The sequence below is a fragment of the Nuphar pumila genome, chromosome 9, assembly GCF_984573655.1.
Source record: "Nuphar pumila chromosome 9, dmNupPumi1.hap1.1, whole genome shotgun sequence".
Classification (NCBI taxonomy): Eukaryota; Viridiplantae; Streptophyta; class Magnoliopsida; order Nymphaeales; family Nymphaeaceae; genus Nuphar; species Nuphar pumila.
Window position 1 is genome coordinate 126,997,201 of NC_143257.1, and position 20,341 is coordinate 127,017,541.

Sequence of the window (20,341 nt, forward strand, 5' to 3'; positions counted from 1 at the left end):
TTTGAATCTGGTTAATATTTTTCCTTAAAAAAACATAAAAGTGGGTTAATATGTGGTCAAGTCGACCGCACATCCTGTTTAGTAGAAATATCTTTTTATTAACTTCATTTTCAACTATTTTCTTTTTGTAGGTTAGACCCTACATACTGGAAATGACCTTAACAATGTGTTTTCTTTTTTTCATTATTTCCAACCATGAATGTTTGAATTTCAACTTAAACAATGATTTCAACTGAAATTAAAAAATAACAAATAAATCCACAATTTTTAATAAACTATTGACGAATGTTTTGTTTTGACTCGTAATATTCACATTATGTGTGATGTTTTATTATTTATTGAATACAATTTTTAAAACATGGCGGATATATTGTTCACAACTACCTTATTAAAATAATCATAGCCCTCAATTTTATGTTTAAACACTCGTACTATTCTCTCTCTCTCTCTCTCTCTCTCTCCGACGCACGCACGCACACATAGGAGAGTGTGTCAAATATCAAATACATGGTTTATGTAGTTTGAATTAAATATCTTTTTCCGTTTGGTTTAACAATTACATATATTCATCATTTTAGTATTTATCATTCATGTTTCAAAATATTGTTTCTGCATGTCTTTCTGATTAATTTTTTTTTTCTTTATTTTATTGTGTTTAAAATTGTTTGCATATTTTATCAAGCATGCAGCTTTCCTTTTTGAGGGAATATATAGCTTCAGTGCATAAGCAAGAAAGAGAACAACATTAGTTACAATCCTATGAGGCACGATTGACTATTATGTTGTTGTTTTTACATCATGTAAAACTGAAACACATTTTCTGTGTTATATATGTTGTATGTACTTTGTCTTTAAAAAATCTTCATATACTATGATTTGTGTTATTCTATGCCATTGTTCACATAGGTTGATTAAAGGTGATTTCTTTCTGTGCTTGTTGATTATACATATTGATTCTAACATGTGCTTGGTAACATAAGTCTGATGATAAAAAAAACAAGTTGTTAACATTAAAATATGTATTTTCAAATTAAATAACAAAATTATACGCAATCTTGTTGCATGTGTAAGCAATGTTTTATTCCATTGTAGTTTGGACAAAATGCTTAAAACATTGTGAATATCTTTGATGAATTGGTTGAAACAATACAGTTCATGTATGTTGCAATTGTCAGTAAACACATATCTATATGAATTAATAGTGCAGTTAAACGAATAACAATGTCAAGTTGTCAACTAAATCATGCTTCGCACAATGCTACACATTTAACTATTCGCTTAAGTGTGCTATAAGGCGAATATATATTCCTTCGCATCAATGGGTCAAATTTTATCAAAAAAATTGTCCACACATAACAGTTTCAACCAATGTAATCAGTATCGGAATCGGGCGTGTATTGTTTGGCCAATACCGATACTAAAGTATATTGTTCTGAATCAGCTAAAAAAATATTTAAAAAATATTATGTGCCAATCAGAATGTGACTCGTGTTAAAACCAATAAAATAATATTAAAGTTTTAATTTTAATATATTTTTTACATTTATTAAAAAGTAGATAATTCAAGTCAATATCATATCAATTTTCTGGCGATATGATATGTAACGGCCGATGCCCCGATACTGACAGCATTGGTTTCAACTAAAGAATACGGTACTCCAGACTCTAGAGTGTAGCCACACACACACATATAAACAAATAAATAATTAATTATATATAATTTTATTTATGGGTTAATATTAAGTGCTATCGAAGGTATAGAACTATTAAGTAAAAATCTCCTTATTTTCATATTTTTTTAGATCGGCCCTTATAGATGTGATCTGCAAAGTTTTTTTGTAGAAAAAAAGTTTTGAATCATGTAATTGTGATATATAAGTAGGTTTTAAGGGGTTTAAAAACTAACAAACCCACAGTAGACTCAAATTTCATTACTTCAAAAATCATATTTTTATATCAAAACTGTAAAGTCTGCAAATTTTCTGAATTTTTCAGAAAATTATAAGGGATTGTCCCGGTATTTTTACTAGCAAATCACCAACACTTAAATTATGGATGATATTTTTGGATTTCTTTCAAATTATTTAATTGTTGTGAGTTTTTTAAACACATTTGGATCTAAATCTCAATGAAAGATCCACAAGGATCGACCCTCATGAAAACCAGTTCAAAATATACAATTCAGATGCCTAGGATTCACCGGATCTCCTAGTTAAATGAGTTTGGATCCAGAGAGTGATCCAAAATTGTAAAACACTACAAGAAGAACTCGGATCCATTCACTGGACCCGCTCCAAGTTTAGAATAGTTTCAAGTTGGATCTTAGAAGATATCCTTACTTCTCAAAACCTTAAAGACCTAGGTTGGATCCATTAGATGGATCCAATGTCAAAACAATTTGGGTCCAAGAGGAATCCAAATTGTTGTACTAAACGGGTCTAGAATCAGATCCAAATAGAGGAACCAACTTTAAAACAATTAAACTAATGTGTGTGTGTGTGTGTATATATATATATATATATATATATATATAAGAATATCAATTTTGATCCAAATAAGACACAATGTGGGTTTTATTTTAATTAACATAGGGATTGGGTCCATTCGGACCCAACCCGATAAGACCTAAATATTGTAATGTTTTAAACACATTGAAGCTGAATTTGGATCCAAAATAGACCCAATCCAAATTCATATGTCTTGGATTTAGACTTAAGAATATGGTTTGGATTGGATTTGAATTTAAGATTCAAATTCAAACCACACACAATATATATATATATATATATATATATATATATATATATATATATATATATATATATATATATATATATATATATATATATATATATATATATATATATATTAGGTAGTGGAGTTGGGTTTGACCAATCCAACATCCCCACTCTTTAAGTATTTTGGGTTTGAGGTTGGATCTAACCCAAACCCAAAGCCACCCACCGCCATCGAGAGGGGGTTACAAAACCCCTCCCTCTCTCGGTCGGTTTCAAAAAAACCCTGACCCCCACAATCCCTCTCCGCTCTCATTGCTCTCTCTCTCTCTTATGCCACCTCCCCACCACCGGGAAGCTACACCCACCACCGTCGCCACCAAGGTGAGGATCGCCCCACCTTTTTCTTCTCTTCTTCAATTTCACAGTGGAACCAGCAACAACAGTCTGTTGTTGCTGCTATCTATCTAGCCAGAGGGGGCTGGCCAAAGGCCACCCAGGTTCTGGGTGCCTCCATTGCCCTCTTCTTCTCCCTTGTGGGTCACCGCTCTCCTCTGCCCCTCTTCCGTGTTGCCTGGCACCCGTTACAGCAGGGCTCCTCCCCCAACTCCTCTTCTTCTTCCCTTTTCCTTTTCTGCTTTCGGCATCTCGCCGCCCCCCCCCCCCTCCCTTGTCGTTTTTTTGTTAGCTCAGCTCGAGCCCGACTTGGTTGAGCCCCAACTGAGCCAAGCCCCCTCCCGCTCGGATTATTGTAACTCGGCTTGAGCTCAACCGAGCCTTAGCCGAGCCCCACTCCTTACCTCTTGGTTTTCGAGCTTGGCTCGAACTCCAACGGAACCTGACTCGGTTCGACGGTAACTAAGTTAGCTCGGTTGAACCTCGACCAAGCCGAGCCTAGCTCGATTGGCTTCTCAACCGAGCCAACTAGGTTTAATCGATACCAAACTCAGCTTAGTTTAGCCTAAGTCGAGCCCAGTTTGGCTAAAATCAATAGAGCTCGGCATAGTTATGCCTAACCAAGCTGGACTTAGTTTGATCAACTCAAAATCAGTCCAGGTTCGACTTCGGTGCCGCGATAGTTGTTGCCTCTGCTAAAATTATGTTTTTAATCATTGCTCTTGCCGCAATTTTGCAAAAACAACTTGAGCACTTCAAACATATATTTATGCTTTATTTAAATTATATACATATTTATTTATGATGGCATTTATGCAGACGCATCTTTGTTATATATATATATATAATTTATTTCAATATATATATATATATATAATTTATTTCAATATGCAGTTTTGTGTACTCTTACTTTCTTTAAGTTACACATGCATTTAACTTATGCATGATTTATTTATATACACATACTTTAATGTGTATACGCACGTTGTAATGCTCTTTTCAAAAAGCATGTGTACAATATTTTACGTTCGCATACATCAGACATTCTCAATTATCGAACATTACAAAACTTTAACCTTGTGTAGTTTGAACATCAAAAGATTATTAAAAAAAGAATAAGTTTGATACATTTAAAAAATATGCAACCAATTCTATTTGTGAATGAACAAAATGCGGAACTTTGATTACATGGGCCCTGTTCACACGTACATCAAGTTTCTTGATATGCATATGGGAATAACCTAGATCCGATAAAGATATTATTTTGATAAATGATAATTTCTTAGAATATCTTTGTTGGTTTTCAAAAACATAAGTATTATTCTTTTAAAAAAATGGGTTGTTTATCAATAATGTGTACTATAAGACATGTGAGACATGCCCAAATATTGATGAATGAGCCATGACAAACCTCATAGTGTAATAATGCACCATCCTATAAAAAAATCAGATATAAATTAGGGGATTGCTTTCACAAGCAAGATGTTTTATCGATTTCAAGGTTAGATAATGGTGAATGAGTTACAATAAATAACAAACTTGAGAACCTACCTAAAACGAGTGGATGATGCCTACTCAAGTGAGACATATACCAAATATGGTAAAACACTTTTAATAATAGAGGATCCAATAACCCATTTACCTATAATGTCTATCTAAAGATGATAGGAGGTATAAACTCCGATGGATAAGTTATTAATAACTACGCTTTACGAATGACAATAACTTAGAGTCCTCAGTCATTGAAGAATTGGAGTTAGGAGAGAAGGCTACTAATTATTACCCTAAGTGATAGATCCTACAACTTCTAAAGAAGTTAGGATGCATCCTCATTTATTTCAGCCTCTAGAGATTTCTCTTTCAATTATTATACTGTCTCATTTGGATTAAACTCAGGTAGTCATTCGAATTATCAATTTACCTAAAATAATAAATCCTTAAAAATTATTTTTAGTTATTTTTATAATTTTATCTTGAGTACCCACAAGTAGGTAAATATAAGAATAAAGACATGATGCAAACACTGCATATTCAAAATGGAAACGATACCTTGCTTATACAAATTCTCAAATCGTTTGGTTGCATGCGATACATTATTTTAAACCATGATTAATATTTGTATTGTTTCTGTACATCTGTGTAACATCATTGCACCTGCCATGCTTTCGTGAGTCCGTCCATTTTCATGGGATCCAAGTGTCGAGTAGACTACTGTTATAGGGGATGACACGATGATGAAACAATATCAAGATTTCATTCTTTTTGTTGTTCGCTCTTGAGCCAATTTTGATATTTTGTATATGGACTTTTTGTATAAAACTATTTTTATCTAAATCCTTGTTTTGAATTTTCATGGTTTTGAATGATTGCATCGAAATAACAGCTCAAAATTGAGACATTTATGGACCTAAACTATTTGTTGGAGATTCCTAACTTGGTATTTTCAAACCTTGTAAATGCATTCAACGTGATCTATTTGTTAGGAATCCACTACTTATTATGTACTTTTGTTGAAAATGTGATTTTTAGATGCTTGAATATTTATGAAAATTCTAAGTCATTTATTTTGAGGTCTTAAAAGATCTTTATATGCATCATAATTGGATGATCCAAGAGTCCGTTTCTATAAAACCAAGCATCTAGATCAGATCCATACAATGAACTTGAAGAAAAAATAAAAAAATATGTTTTGGTGGCCCTTGATTCTACATCTATTTATATTTGTGTTTATGCCATTTTTTATTTGGTTCTACCATTGCTTCCTATGTACTTACATAATAGCTTGACAACAGTATCTTGCTTCATGCTTCACACTACTTTTTAGCACTTGCATCCCCACTTCTCGTATCTATTTCGATTACGGCTAACTATGATCAAAACTACACCATCCAAGGTTTGATCCTTAGCAAACAAACTATAGTAAATATATCTGTATGGTTAGATTGAATTCATAAAGTCTAAACTTATAATTTTAATATCAATAGTTTTGTGCCTTCAATAGTACCCTTTATTTATTTATATATTTGGTTGCTTTTATAAATTTGTTTAAATGAAATATTTGGTTGCTTTTATAGTTAGTGCTTGAAAGACAAATTTACTCTAAACTAGGGGTGGGCAACCGGCCCAGCAGCATGATGGACCAAGTCAACCCGGCCCACCATCTACTCTAAACTCAACTTGTCGATATTTGTTTAGTCAACAAGTGGCTAAAATGCTCTGAAATCCTCATTACCGTTATGTTTAACGTAATTCACAGGATGGGCATAAGATGGATGCTCTTACAAGAACAAAAATGCCATTTTATACCTCAGGCTCAGGCTATACCCTATACCGGGCTGGTATATTATAGCGGTATTAAAAACGTATCGGGATAAAGCAGGCGGCTAAATGCAATAATCCAAGTGTTGGGCATCTTTTCGTAAATTACCTAATTTTCCGAGAACGCAAGAGCGCCGAAGAGAGAGAGAGAGAGCCGAAAGTAATTCAACATTACCACTCATGAAGATCAACAAAATGTTGAACCCATGAACCGAACAAGAACAAAAGCCAAAACAAATAAAGAGAGCACAAGAGAAAAGAACATTGAGAGAGAGAGAGAGAGAGATGGCGATGGCGGGAGAGCAAAGAGTGGAATGGGAGGAAGACGATGAAGATCGACCATCGTTAAGCCTCCATGCTCTCGAAGCGCTCAAGGAGTTCCTCTCAGAGCAGGAGCACCACCAACAGAAGGGAAGAACCCAGCAGATCTCCTTCGAAGAGGAGCCCACCCACCTTGCGGAACCCGTCTTGCTGTCCGAAGATTGGAGGCTGAGCCAGTTCTGGTACGAGGGACAAACCGCAGAGACCGTCACGGAAGAGCTCATGCATCTGAGCGCCTTGACCCTCTCTCCCATTGCTTGTATCGCCTGCCCTACCCTCTACGCATACCTCAAGGTCTCCTCCATTCTTCTACTATTCCTGCTTGAGTCTCAATTTCTGGATACTGGGTTGTTCTTAGTTATCGATTTTGTTTTATCTGTTGTCACCATGTTGAAAAACCATGAGCTTTTCTGATGCAGCAATAAGATAAATTACAGATGAATCCGATTGATTTGGGTGGTATTTTACGAGGGCCTGTTTGATCTCTTGTATCACGCAGATGAATCCAATTTGTGGGTATCATAATCCTATTCCTATGACTGAAGTATCTAGCGTCGTGTTTCATTTCCTCCATTACAAATTGAGATATTAGGTTGATGGTTATCATATTCATCTGGGTGAGATAAATATTCGTGATATTGGTACCATGTTTCCTTACCAGTGAAGTTCTGCTATTTTTTTACATATGAAACCCCTGGGCAATATAGTAAAAGATTAAGAGTAATCCGCATCCTTGTTCTTGTGTAAAACTGGATATTGGTCATTCAAAATAAGTAACTGTTAGTTGTGCCCACAAGGGCTCTGATCATCTGGAGGAGTGACTTGTGAATGTCGCCAAGTTTACAGGACGACGCAAGTTTGAAACCCACGGGTGGCGTCCCTTGCCGCTGGGTGTACTCCTCGGTGGGCAGGGGACCTCAAGGGTTTTACTAACCGGAGGCCAGCCAATGTGCCGTCGGTGATTGGGGTGGGGGTTGGTTTCCCTTGGATTATCCAAAAAAAAATACTTTTATTACTTATGGTCTATATTATTTGGATAAGAACAACAGCCATCGCAATCCATCATCTCCACGTTGATCATCTGAATATAGGAAACTTAAGGTAGACTTTTGTTCCTTTCTTTTTTTTCCCTGTATAAGCATAGTCAGTAGTCACCAAGGTCATTCAAGCTAAATGCACCGTGCATGCTATGTTAGACTGGCGGAAGTCACTTGGTGCAGCCCAAAGTACAGAACACCATAACCATGTCTGCAAGAATTGGTTACAAAAGATAAGAGGTTGAACTGCAGGGTTTTGATGAAACACATTTCTCATAATGTATAATATGTAGGTTAGGGAAGACACTAAATGACTTTTGTAATGTCATACTTGGTTGAGTTTAGGTAATCAATCATTCTTATGGTTGAGTTCGACTTTAGATTTTGTTGGCAACTTCATTCTTGTCATACGATGGGTATAAGCACTTTATACTACTTTCTGTTGAACGTTCTAGCACCCAGGTGAATTTGATGGGAGGAAAAGTGATTTGAGTTTGGTTAGTAATTTCATCCTCTAGTTTGGAAGTATGTCATATTCTAATGTAAGCTAATGACAAAAAATAAATGTATATGCGGATATCCTTTGACAATTCACAATCGTGATGATGATCTTGCATGCTCCTAAGGAGTTTTGCCAGTCACCAAGTACCAACTAAAAGTCATGATATTAATAGAGTGCTTTCTCTTTCTTGAATTAAAAGGCTGTGTATAAGGTCTTGCCAGAGAAAAGTGGTAAGATTTGTTTGTTGAGAGTCTCTGTACATGCGTTATGTTCATATTCATATACCCACATGTATTTCGTTAGATACTCTGTTAAGAGAAGGATGGGCATCATGATCTGTTAAGAGTGGATTCTTGGCCTGCAAAAGCCTGTGGTCATTAACTATTGATGAAAATGCGTGCATCTTAGATCCATTCATTCATTGCATGTCTGTGAACTGAACCATATTCAGAGCCAATCTCTTAGTTGATACTGATTCATGAATGGATGTGAAAAAAACAAGAAAAAACAGCATATTCACTTCTTTAGGTGCATCTTGTGTGATGATACTATATATAGACCATTGAAGATTTCCAGGAACACAGCTGCGTAGGTCTTTTATCTTACAAAGCACTCAAATCCCTTTGCATTGTAGTGCTATTTATTTTGATGCCTTGACAAATTCAAATATGATGATCATTATAACAGCAAACATGAGTTAGGATAATTTGTTCAAGGCTTCCATTCATCTTGTCCATGCCAGAGCTTCCTCTGGTCTTCAATAAATGAGCTACCTCTTGAATTGTCTTTTTTCTTCCTGTTGATTGATAAATAGGTACAATCCATGAAGTGCTACTTTTTGAATTTTCGTTATCATCTTTTCCTTCAAGAATTTCGTTCTTTCCTCTATGGTTTTTATTCCTAATGGCATTTATTTGAATTTCGGAAGATGGATCAGGGTGCCATGGTTCAGCTGCTCGAGTATGACAAACGGTTTGAGCAATATGGAAGTGATTTTACCTTCTATGACTATAACCAGCCAGAAGAGTTGCCACTAGCTTTAAAACATGCTTTCCGAGTCATTGTTGCAGATCCTCCTTATCTTGTAAGGAGATTGCCTTGATCTTATTTAATATGCTTTTTTCTCTATCTTTGATCCACACACAAACAAAAAAAGTGGACGACATATAGAAAATCTGTGTTGAATGACTGGTATATGTATAAATGCACGAATAGTCTGTTGGCTTTACCCTTCTTTTTCCTAATTTAATGTTCCACTTAAAAAATTGCAAAATTGTCATAATTTTGCCTGCATTTTTGGTTAAGCACCGAGAAAACTATTTGTTTTCTTTTATTATTTGTTTTCCACTGAAAAAACTATTTGTTTTCTTTTATTATTTGTGAGTTACTGAATGATCAAGAAGATCTGCAATCTCATAAGAAACGACATTTATATGTCGCTGTAGGTAGCGGATAGATGGAATTATCATATTTTATAACTGATGGTTCCTCCATGTAAACACATCTATTGCACTTTTGAGATTTCACCTAAGAGTTATCTAGTTTATACATAGGCATGCTGTAATGGTAGCAAGCAAGCACTTCCATGTTTTTGTTTGTTTGCTACATGCTATCTTCATAATTGGAAATCCTGCTTATCGCTTTCTTTTCCCTTTATGTTAACAGAGTAAAGAATGCTTGGAGAAAGTTGCGCAGACCATAAATTTTCTTGCAAAACCAGTAGATTCATATTTACTTTTGCTCACAGGTAAATATATCTTATTCTTTTGCATGCTTACTAAAGTTTTCTGAGATTAGGCCAATGATTTCTTGGCTGCTGGGTTTCTGTATGACACTAAAGATCTTTCCTTGATTTATATCTGGTGGCAAAACTTTGTATACCATGCAAGTCTATTCTTACATCTAAGCATTGTTGTCACTCTCCTGAAATGAAAGATCAGCTTTGTGTAGAAATTGATGAAAAAGGCGCCATAGATGACAAATGCTACAGTGTTTTGGTTCTATCATAAATGTTTATCTAGTCCAGACAACGTCCGAAAAACTACCAAGGATCTTGTTTCGTGCATCTTTCATGAATTTTATATAAATTTAAATGTTTGTGAACAATGTGTATACCACTTGAAACTGAGTAGTTCAGACAGAATCAAACTTTTGAGTGATCTAGGCACTTGGGACACATTTTGCTAAGTAATTTTTCAATCATGCTGTGAGCCCGCGATGGAGTTCCATCATATCCTTTAATATATATGTAATGTTTACTTCGAACACATCCATTTGTTTATTTCTTTATTTTCGAACACAAAACTCTTTAGTGTGAATGTTGGTTCCTCTTCTTAATTTGGAACTGATCCTAAATCATGACGATTTGCAGGTGCAGTGCAGAAAGAGAGGGCAGAGGAATTGCTGCATGTACACCCGTGTGGATTTAGGCCCAAGCATTCCAGTAAACTAGGAAATGATTTCATGTTGTTTACAAATTATGATCCTGTTGAGAGATTAGGTGGTTGGGATAAAACCACTTAGGCTAGAGGCATTTTTATGCTAGTAAAATATTTTTAATGTTTTAAGCTATTTATTTTCCCCAGTTTGTTGTTTATCTATGGTTGGTACAAGGAAACAGGAATTTGGAGGGTATGTAGGTTCCTGTGAAATTTTCACTCTCTCAAGTTGAGCTTAAGCAGTTTTTGATAGTCATTTTTTATTTTATTTTTAAGTTGAGCTTAAGCTTACCCTCATCTGGATATATGCTATTCGAATCCAGTTTAGAACTCCAACTGATTTTCCGTTTTTCTTTTTCTTTTTTCTTTTTTTTAAATGAAGAGGAACCCACCAGGTTTGGTCCGTCTGATTGGTCCCAATATATTGTGTTCGTAGGCAAGGTCATGGTTTTGCGCGTCTGCGTCTGCCACACTTGTGATGCGGCCCTGCTATGGATCGACATGATTATGACTGAACGCCTCTAAGTGTTGCATGGTTGCAACACTTGCTCGTGCCTTGTGTCGGTAGGCAAGTTCACGGTTTGCGCACTAAGTACGGCACACGTTGCACGGTCGCAACACTTGCTCGTCCCTTGTGTTCGTAGGCAAGGTCATGGTTTTGCGCGTCTGCGTCTGCCACACTTGTGATGCGACCCTGCTATGGATCGGCATGATTATGACTGAACGCCTCTAAGTGTTGCATGGTTGCAACACTTGCTCGTGCCTTGTGTCGGTAGGCAAGTTCACGGTTTGCGCACTAAGTACGGCACACGTTGCACGGTCGCAACACTTGCTCGTCCCTTGTGTTCGTAGGCAAGGTCACGGTTTTGCGCTCGGCTGGAATTGGTGATTCGACCCTGCTATGGATCAGCATGATTATGACTGAACGCCTCTAAGTGTTGCATGGTTGCACCACTTGCTCGTGCCTTGTGTCGGTAGGCAAGTTCACGGTTTGCGCACTAAGTACTAAACTCTGAGAGAGTGGACCAGCTCCAAGGTACTGCTCCAACTGCTACAGTTTAGCCCCGAAGCCATGCTGGCGTAGATCTGGCACAGGTTCTACCAACTAGCAACCCTCGATCATCATCATCACAATAATCAATCCTTATTCCAACTACATGGGATAGGCTACTAACAGCTCTAGATCAAGGCTGTAATGGGTCAGAATTGGTTCGAATTTAGATTTTAAAATATATGTTTTATGATGAGCTTAACATGTAGAAAACATGTGAAGATGATTTGGCAAAGAGGAGCTGCATTTTGTAACAACAAAGTATTGGAATTTCCTTGTTTAGACCTGTACATGGTTGGACTGAGACGGACGTCAAAGTGATGCCTACAGGAGATCGGACGGGGACCTGGAATAATCGAAGTCGATCAGCTAAGAGTGCCTGGCAATCTATAAAACAGATTTTAGGAGCCCTTATGTGATCAATCTAGAATGATTAGGTGGATTTAGTGAAGTGTTTCCATGACTGTGTGAGAATCGATTTTCGAGAGAGTGGCTCGAAAGTGATTCAAGATTGCAAACATGTCCGCAAGGAATTCAGACTATGTCACAATGACACGCAATCTGGAGGGCACGTCATGGGATGGGTGACACAAGTTGGATACCCTATAATACACTGACACGACTCTAACACGTATTATCTTAATATTTTAATAAAATGCATTTATTGGCATCTGGTAAGTCAAATTTTATCTGATATACGGCCGAATTTGATTCAGTTTAGTTGCATTTGGTAAGTCAAAACCATATCTAATTATAAACGGATGTGGATATGGTTTTGATTTTTGGCTATTGAATGCAACAAATATCCAAATTTGATGGATATTTGAATCCATTTACATGTAAAAAAAATGGAATTGGTATGAGCTTTTCACCATCCAAGTGCGAATCCAAATTTGAATCGGTTTAACAAACATCCAATTAGTGAATATGGTATTGGCCACATCCGATCCGAGTCCAAACCATTTACATCCCTACCCCGATTCTCCTTTTTGCCAAAATGTGTGTAGACAAACTTTCCAAACAAGAATGAAAACCAGCAAGTGGGCTATACTTCAACTGGTTTTTCCTTCCTCAACTATCCAAGAAACTCAAAAGGCCATTAGTCTCTAGCACTTTTGAAAACTGGTTTGCCAGAGCCGAGAGCCGGTTGCCTAAAAGTTCTCCATCTCAAAAGCAGCCTTCATGGGAAGCCCTGCCGACCTACCCAACCTAAAACCTTGATTCACATCAAGTCAAGAAGAGCATCCTGTCCCTACACACAATTGCGCGCTCAGTGTAATGAGCTTAATGCTGATCATGAAGCGCAGTTGAAGTGTCCACAAGAAAAAAAAAGTTGAAGTTATGCGCTGGAAATGGAAGCAAGAAGAGGATTGGGCAAACCACAGGGGGCTCAGCTTGTCTGGCACGTCACCTTGTGTTGGGACATTGCAAGTTCGAATCCCAATGTTATATGGTTGTATAACTGGTAAGGGGGTCTGCCTAATCCCAGCTTTCTCTGTCGAAAAAAAAGAAGAGGATTGGGGCAAGATGCCAAAAAGGAGCTCATGCCCGTCTTTTGTATTGAGAGTATAAATTCATAGATCGCTAGAAACATCTTAGAAACAGAGCATAATTAAGAAGTTTTTCAGTTTTGAGGATTGAAACGAGCATCTAAGCGCAAAGTACCCATTATCTCCAACCTTTTTGCAGTGGATAACAGCTTCCACTTCTGAGTAATTGACCTTTGGATTACCTGCAACTCACAAGAGGCCAGTGTCAGTGTAGTTCAATTGAAACAACTCTCCATTCATCAAACGTCCACAATGAACCAAATATTATGATCAGAACGCAGCAGCAATTTCATGGCTCTGACTAGTCCCATAAAATATGAAATTGCAAACTGAAGAATGACATTCAAAAGCTAGAAGCGATAATCTCATGAAAATGTTCAAGAACAAAATTTCTCAGAAGAGAAAATGCATGTATGATTAAAGGCACTCTCAAAAATGTTTCACCACACAAACCTGTGATTCTAGCTTCTATTCTTTGGATGTTATAACCAGCAACCCTAGGGCTCCAATGATCAGGTACTGCAAAAAAAGGACACCACGTATCAAAGATATGCATAAGCTTCACTCTAGTGTCTAGGCTATTATGCACATGATAACCATCTCCAAAATGCCCATCTGTCTTTTTCCTCCTCTTCTCTTAAGCTATGCCATCAAGACAAGGGCCAGTTGAACAAGCTAACGAGCATTTTCTCTGAGCATCATTTTTTTTAATATTTCAAAGTGTACCAAGACATGAAAAAGATCCACCAGTCAAACAATATAGAAAACCACCAACATTCCAACATCACCAGTTACATGCACATGTTGCATCAATGAATATAAGGCCATAAGACATACAAAATTCCATTTGTAAGAATATGCCCACAGTTTTCTTTACAATTTTGTAGTCAATACGCATCCAAGACAAACTTCAACTAGTTATCATCTAGGGAGAAAAAAAAGGTGATTTGGATGAATAGATTCTTTGTTTTCTAGCAAGCATATCCCGCACCCTGGAAAGTCTATGTATTCCTATGAATAAATATCAACTTCTAGTGAAGGCAAGCATTCCCAGGCATCTGAAGAACCAGAAGTGTCTTTGGCCCGAACTAAAATCTTGAAAGTTGAAACTAAGTTGCAGCATTCCATAAACATGTGATTCCCTTGCATTCAACTTTTATTAAGTCAACAAGGGAGTAGAATTTATTAAAAAGAAAAAAAAGGAGGGAGGCCATACCTTGATACTGGGCTTTTCTGTCATGATAATTGTTACCCAGCCAACATATGGTAAAAACCTGGGCATTTAACCAAGAATTCCAGTTATATTATTGAAAAATGATACAGGTGCAGAAAAAACTAGCACTACTAACCATGTTTACAAGATTGGATGAACAACCATATGCAACATCTCAAGAAAATCAAATCCACTTTCTAATATATAACATATTAACATCTTACCCAACAGCTCTACCCATAATATGATGCTGCTGAAGCCAGAGCTGACCATGGGCATACAAAATCCTATCATCTCTATCATTATTATCCCCTGATACATTTAATAAACAATTTGAATAAGATATAATAACACCTTTGTTACAAATTATTTCACTTGAGAGTTGAATTATCTGTTGCTAACCACTAAGAATTTCCTATTTTTAAATTTCAAAAAAGAAAAGCACAAACCTTTTGTTAGTACATGCACTTCACCAATGTCTTGACGCTCATGAACCTGAGAATTGAGAATAAGCAATCTTCAACATAAAATATATACTCACAAGTATACTGTAAAAAAATCTTCAGCATTCCTGTTCATATCATGCAAAACTTTCACTGATTCTACCATCAACAAGGACTTGATTGACAGCATGTAAAGTTGTAGAGATATAATATTTCTAGATCACGTAATTAGATTCATGGACAATGATCCAATTGAAACTAACTGTCTCAATGAAGGGAAATAAGCTAAGCATGGGCATATACCTTGATTACCCGATGGACAATGGGAATTTTACGCCCCTGCATCGACACAATGAGAACAGTTGCCATGATACAACTATGATGAAAAAATCCATATGAATTTCTCTCTCTCTCTCTCTCTCTCTATATATATATATACACTCTCTCTCTATAATATATATAGAGAGAGTAGCTGCTAACCACTTTTATAGCTAACCGGCAGCTAACCAGGTTTTCTCCATGTTTTCCTTAAATCTAACCATACAAATGTGTTCAACATGCTTGATTTTATAGGAGTTGACTCTTGTATCATCCAATTCCGATATGCAGGTAGGTTTTTGTAAGGTTTAAAAATCAACGGTCTAAGATTTTCATAAATGTTAAGGCATAAAACATCATTTTTTTATTGAAAAAACATGATCCAAGTGTCGTTCCCCAAGAAATTGACCATTTCAATCACATCTGTACGGTCAAATCTAAGAAAAACATGGAAAACCCCTTCAAAAACCTGGTTAGCTGCACAATTAGCTAGAAAAGTAGTTAGACAGCTACCACCTTCTCTCTCTCTCTCTCTCGATATATATATATATCGAGAGAGAGAGAGAGAGAAGGTGGTAGCTGTCTAACTACTTTTCTAGCTAAGAGAGAGAGAGAGAGAGAGAGAGAGAGAGAGAGAGAGAGAGAGAGAGAGAGAGAGAGAGAGAGAGAGACTACAAACAATTTAAGACAAAAGAAAACATACATCAACATTGAACACGACAATCTCTCCAGCGCGAATAGGATCCCTACTCATATGCAGGAACAGTATGTCACCCTACAAGACATCAAATTGTTAGGCAGAGAAGTCAGCCAAAAATCAATATCCCTCATAACCGAGCTAAAACTGTATTTAACTAAAAGTTAGTCTTATGATCGCAATTGGCAAAGAGAAGAAGAAAAATAAAAAACTAGACAAATATATTCATAAACAAGAAAAATAAAATTGAATGCCAGTTATCAACAATTGTTGACAATAACATAAAAAAAGAAAGAGAATGAGGCCAATTCTTCAAATAAAGTATCTTTACGCTTTTCCAGTGTCTGCCAAACAGCTAAGAACTTCCATGTAACGAAAACATCAAAGATACTAGAACTGGCAAGAAGAATATGCTTAGTCTCAAACATGTTTAAATGTAGTGATTAACATGAAAATAAATATTTGAATGTATGATTGTGAATATCACACTAAACTAGTAACCAAAATCTTGAACAACCCGTCATGTGATATGCCTACCACCTTAGGATTTTAGCAACCATAACGATCCATCAGGTACATGTTATGAGTTTAAATTCAAACCTGCAACTGTACGCCGTTGTAACCCTACATTTCATTTGATAGGTTACTAAAAGACGTACAAGAATATAAAACAGAAATATTCGACATAGTGTTGCATCTGATCTAAGACAAGAACAAGCACCAAAGTTAAAGCAAAAAGATGCCCGTTTAACCACCGAGGTGGTATCCCATGTGGTAGCGGGGTCCTCTGCCAAGCTGAAGGCCCAGGTTCGAATCCCTCTGCCACATGGGGCTTAAGAGATATCTGGTAGGGGTCTGCCTAACCCCAGCTTGCCTTTCAAAAAAAAAAAAGAAGAAGATGCCGGTTTAAGTCGTACCCTCTTGAAGCCAGGTTCCATACTTTCGGAAAGAACCACAACAACGGGCGATTCGCTCCCAGTGATGCACATCAACCCCTTCCATATCAATAGGGCCGACGTAACGATCATCCCTAACGCAAACAGAATGGCGAAAAGATCAGGGAAAAAAATGGGGATAAAGAAAGTGCAGAATAACTCGTAGTCGGAGCGACACTAATAAAAGGGAAGGAAGGCATATGAAGAAGAGGGTGTGTCCATACCGAGGCTGATAGCCTGAGTGGCTACATGCCTAATCTGAAGAGACCGAATCGACTCCACCGCTTCTCCGATCCACCCCATTGAGCTCTACGTGTTTCTGCTTCACCATGAGAGAGAGAGAGAGATTCTTCACGAATTGAACGTCTGATTCTCCGTCGGTTTAGAGCCAGAGATGGCGGAACAAGGCAATTGCTGAAGAGGTTCTCGCCGGAAAAGGGTTTCCGGCGGTGCCCAAGAAATGATAAGCCAAAAAGAGCAGGAAATCGAGTACCAGAACACCTACCGTCGTCCCGAAAAACGAGCACTCCGTCGATCTTTTGGCCGGAAAAATTCGATTCGCAAGGATCACCCAAGAATGGAAACGCAGTGGAGAGATCGTCTGAAATCTTTCGGGCAAAAGACTCAAGCGGTCAAGCCCACTCATTTATTCTATTTTATTATTTGAAGAGCATGCTCTCGGGAACACACAAATATCAAGCCCACACCTTTTAATGCTGTCAATTCACCAAAGTTTGGGATGAACAATTTAGTTAGTGGTGATCTTAGGGATTTTAATTGTTTTTAATTCCATCAGGGATATATCTACAAGTGGTAACATAGGGTGTTCAAGCTCGGTTTGTTTCTTTGTCTAGCCAAACCGAGCTTGAGCTCATGAAAAGCAACCCGAGTTAAACAAGCTGATCACGAACCAGCTCATTAAAAAAAATACATTGTTTTGGAATTAATAATAATAGAATTTCGATCTAAATCGATTGAGCCAAGTTCGAACTAACTCATTTACAAAATAAATAATTGTTTCAAATTTGTAAGCAATAAGATTTGAAATTTAAATATATTGTTAGCCAGCCAAATACTTCAACTATCTACACTCTGTGACACAAAATTATATGCAAAATATATTTATTATTAATTAACGAAATTACATGACCGAGTTGAGTTGAGTTCCTGTTCTGCTTACTAAGCTTATTTCATGAGTTCGAATGAGTTCCTCACAAGCCAAACAAGAACCGAACCACGAGCAGCTCTTCTCATTTCCCTGCCTTATCTATAACATACGGATTGAGCAGAAGTGAACACCTTTTGTTTGTATTCAACTTGCCGAGCCTATTTCACAAGGTTGCATGTTTCTTCTTCCTTTTTCTTCACTGGAAGTTCCTTTTCCCGGTTTCGATTTTTTGAAGATGGGTTCATGGTTGAATTTATCTGTTTAGGGAGATGGGTTGCGAGAATTGAGTGAGTAGTCAATGGCACCACTCCAAATTTTAGTGGGTAAGCATTTTGTTTTCGGAAAACATACTGTACGAAAAATATGACATATTTTCATAAATGCCTTACAATTTTTGTTATTATTCTCATGTTCAAAATCTTAAATACCCAACTTCACTATGAATTCTTTAACCCTTGCATGTGCCAAACTTGAGACCTTTGAGTGATATATTGCTCCACTGCTCGGGTAACAAAAACAACCAATTAAAAGGAGTTCCACACATTTTTTCTTGCAGACATCACGAAGGTTGCATAAAATTTATGTGTGAATTTTATGTTAATCTCGAACTTCAACATCACACATGTCATGATGTTTGAAAATAATTTTATGTGCAAACTTCGCTCGAACTTCAAAACATTATACATATTTCATAAAGTTTGCGTCATGAGTATAAAAACCAAAACACCGCAACCCAAAATTTTTAGAGTTATTTGTGGTCTCCAACAAGCATTTTCCAACTAGTGGACCCCATCCTGATTCCCTGCAGTGACTTTTTCAGCAACTATTTTGGCCAAACTTCATCCTCAAGTATTTCAGAATCTTTGTCGTTGTTTTTTTTATAAAAAAACACATATTTAACTGTTGAAACAATTATTGTTTTAAATACAAATTTTTTGAAATATGATTTAATGATGACATGTTGGGGATGTTTATATGTATATATTTATTTGTGTCGGGTTGTTGTTGTTGTTCTTTTTTGTGTATTTCTTTTTTTTTATCATTTAGAATTTACTATGTTTACGATTATATATATAATTTTATTACATGCTAGTTTCTGAAGATAAATGATATATGTTGTGTGGTTCTTATAGACACTTAACGATGGTGACCTAAGGTGAATAAACGAAGAACAAAACACAAGGATATGTTATACAAGTGGAGTGTATATGGTGACGTTGGCCACAACAAGCGAAAACACAAATAACAATGTAGGATTTGTTAAGAGTTGTTTAATGAGACAAGTGGTAAATATACTCATAGCATTAGGATGGTCTTATTAAGAAAGAGTGAGCTAGATAAGCTTGGTAAGGGACATTTATTTAAGAGGTTTATTAGGAAGTGTTGGAGTAAATGTGAATGCAGTAAACAATGTGGGAATCAGGTTGTGCAAAGAGCCATAACAACTAACTTGCAGGTAAGACTTAAATTTTTTTGCCATGGATATCCTCCATTTTTATGTCTTTTATTTATTTGTGGTAGGATAGAGCAAGAATGTATCAATGTATGAGATGTGGTAGACAAAAAACTAAATATTTGTCGAGGAAGCGAAGAACCAAATCTTTGTCTAGGAGAGAATAACCAATTGTGGTGCCGCTTGTATAATCAATGTCTCGAGTTATGTGTATATTTATCCTACTATGAGGACATGTATTTATATATAATGAAGAATAAGGTAATGAAGAAGAAGCAGTCATGTCCATGAAAGAGTATGATTTTGGTGAAGAAACTCTTTTGGCAAATAACGTAAGTGTTAGGTTTGCTCGTTTTCATAGTTGTTCTTACGTTTATATGCATACTTATTTGAATATGACATGAATATAATATATTTTTTACTATTTAACATCAAGCAGGATTTGTAGAACAACTCTAATTGGCCCACAACAAGAACATAAAAAAAGGATGACATTATCGAAAACCCTTTTCCCTACCCCATATTTTTTTGTGAGTCAAAAAAGCGAGCTTTCTATTGTTTTTATGCTAACTAATTCAAACTAACTAGTAAACGATATTTTTTTACAATAAATTATTGCAACTACAGGGCAACAAGATGGGGCAAGTGCGTGCTTGGAGAGAAATGACTTATCATATCAATTTTTTGATGTTGACAAGTTATTCATTCGACAACTTTGTATAATTTTACAATACACAACGACCTTAAACTAGATTTATATTGTCGG

The 20,341-nt window shown here is 36.4% G+C and overlaps 2 protein-coding genes across 3 annotated transcripts; one reads left to right on the forward strand and one right to left on the reverse strand.

Moving 5' to 3' along the window:
• The first annotated feature begins 6,711 nt into the window (after window positions 1-6,711).
• On the forward strand, window positions 6,712-11,052 carry LOC149829375 (uncharacterized). Its single transcript, XM_090017358.1, has 4 exons — window positions 6,712-7,064; window positions 9,238-9,393; window positions 9,975-10,056; window positions 10,681-11,052. Exons 1-4 carry the CDS (start codon window positions 6,735-6,737, stop codon window positions 10,830-10,832), a joined length of 720 nt encoding a protein of 239 aa, XP_089873484.1. The 5' UTR covers window positions 6,712-6,734; the 3' UTR covers window positions 10,833-11,052.
• Window positions 11,053-13,326: 2,274 nt separating this feature from the next.
• On the reverse strand, window positions 13,327-17,580 carry LOC149829376 (uncharacterized). Of its 2 annotated transcripts, XM_090017359.1 has the most exons (10): window positions 17,460-17,580; window positions 17,179-17,273; window positions 16,937-17,049; window positions 16,026-16,097; window positions 15,308-15,343; window positions 15,011-15,056; window positions 14,786-14,873; window positions 14,565-14,622; window positions 13,802-13,867; window positions 13,327-13,530 (listed from the first exon to the last, which is right to left on the reverse strand). In XM_090017359.1, the coding sequence occupies exons 2-9, from the start codon at window positions 17,255-17,257 to the stop codon at window positions 13,817-13,819; spliced, it is 543 nt and encodes a 180-aa protein (XP_089873485.1). In that variant the 5' UTR covers window positions 17,258-17,273; window positions 17,460-17,580; the 3' UTR covers window positions 13,327-13,530; window positions 13,802-13,816. The 2 variants fall into 2 exon arrangements, with proteins under 2 accessions (XP_089873485.1, XP_089873486.1); XM_090017360.1 differs by lacking the exons at window positions 15,308-15,343; window positions 17,460-17,580 and having other exon boundaries at window positions 17,179-17,404.
• Between the last annotated feature and the right edge of the window lie 2,761 nt (window positions 17,581-20,341).

Bases quoted from the DNA above. Each gene is read 5' to 3' on its own strand.
- LOC149829376 (XM_090017359.1), bottom strand. From the start codon at position 17,257: ATGGGGTGGATCGGAGAAGCGGTGGAGTCGATTCGGTCTCTTCAGATT. The intron at 17,050-17,178 runs GTATGGACACAC...TGTTTGCGTTAG, and splicing joins CACTCAGGCTATCAGCCTCG to GGATGATCGTTACGTCGGCC. The intron at 13,868-14,564 runs GTATGGCCTCCC...CTTTTTTTGCAG, and splicing joins CAGAAAAGCCCAGTATCAAG to TACCTGATCATTGGAGCCCT.
- LOC149829375 (XM_090017358.1), top strand. From the start codon at position 6,735: ATGGCGATGGCGGGAGAGCAAAGAGTGGAATGGGAGGAAGACGATGAA. The intron at 7,065-9,237 runs GTCTCCTCCATT...GAATTTCGGAAG, and splicing joins CCCTCTACGCATACCTCAAG to ATGGATCAGGGTGCCATGGT. The intron at 10,057-10,680 runs GTAAATATATCT...GACGATTTGCAG, and splicing joins ATATTTACTTTTGCTCACAG to GTGCAGTGCAGAAAGAGAGG.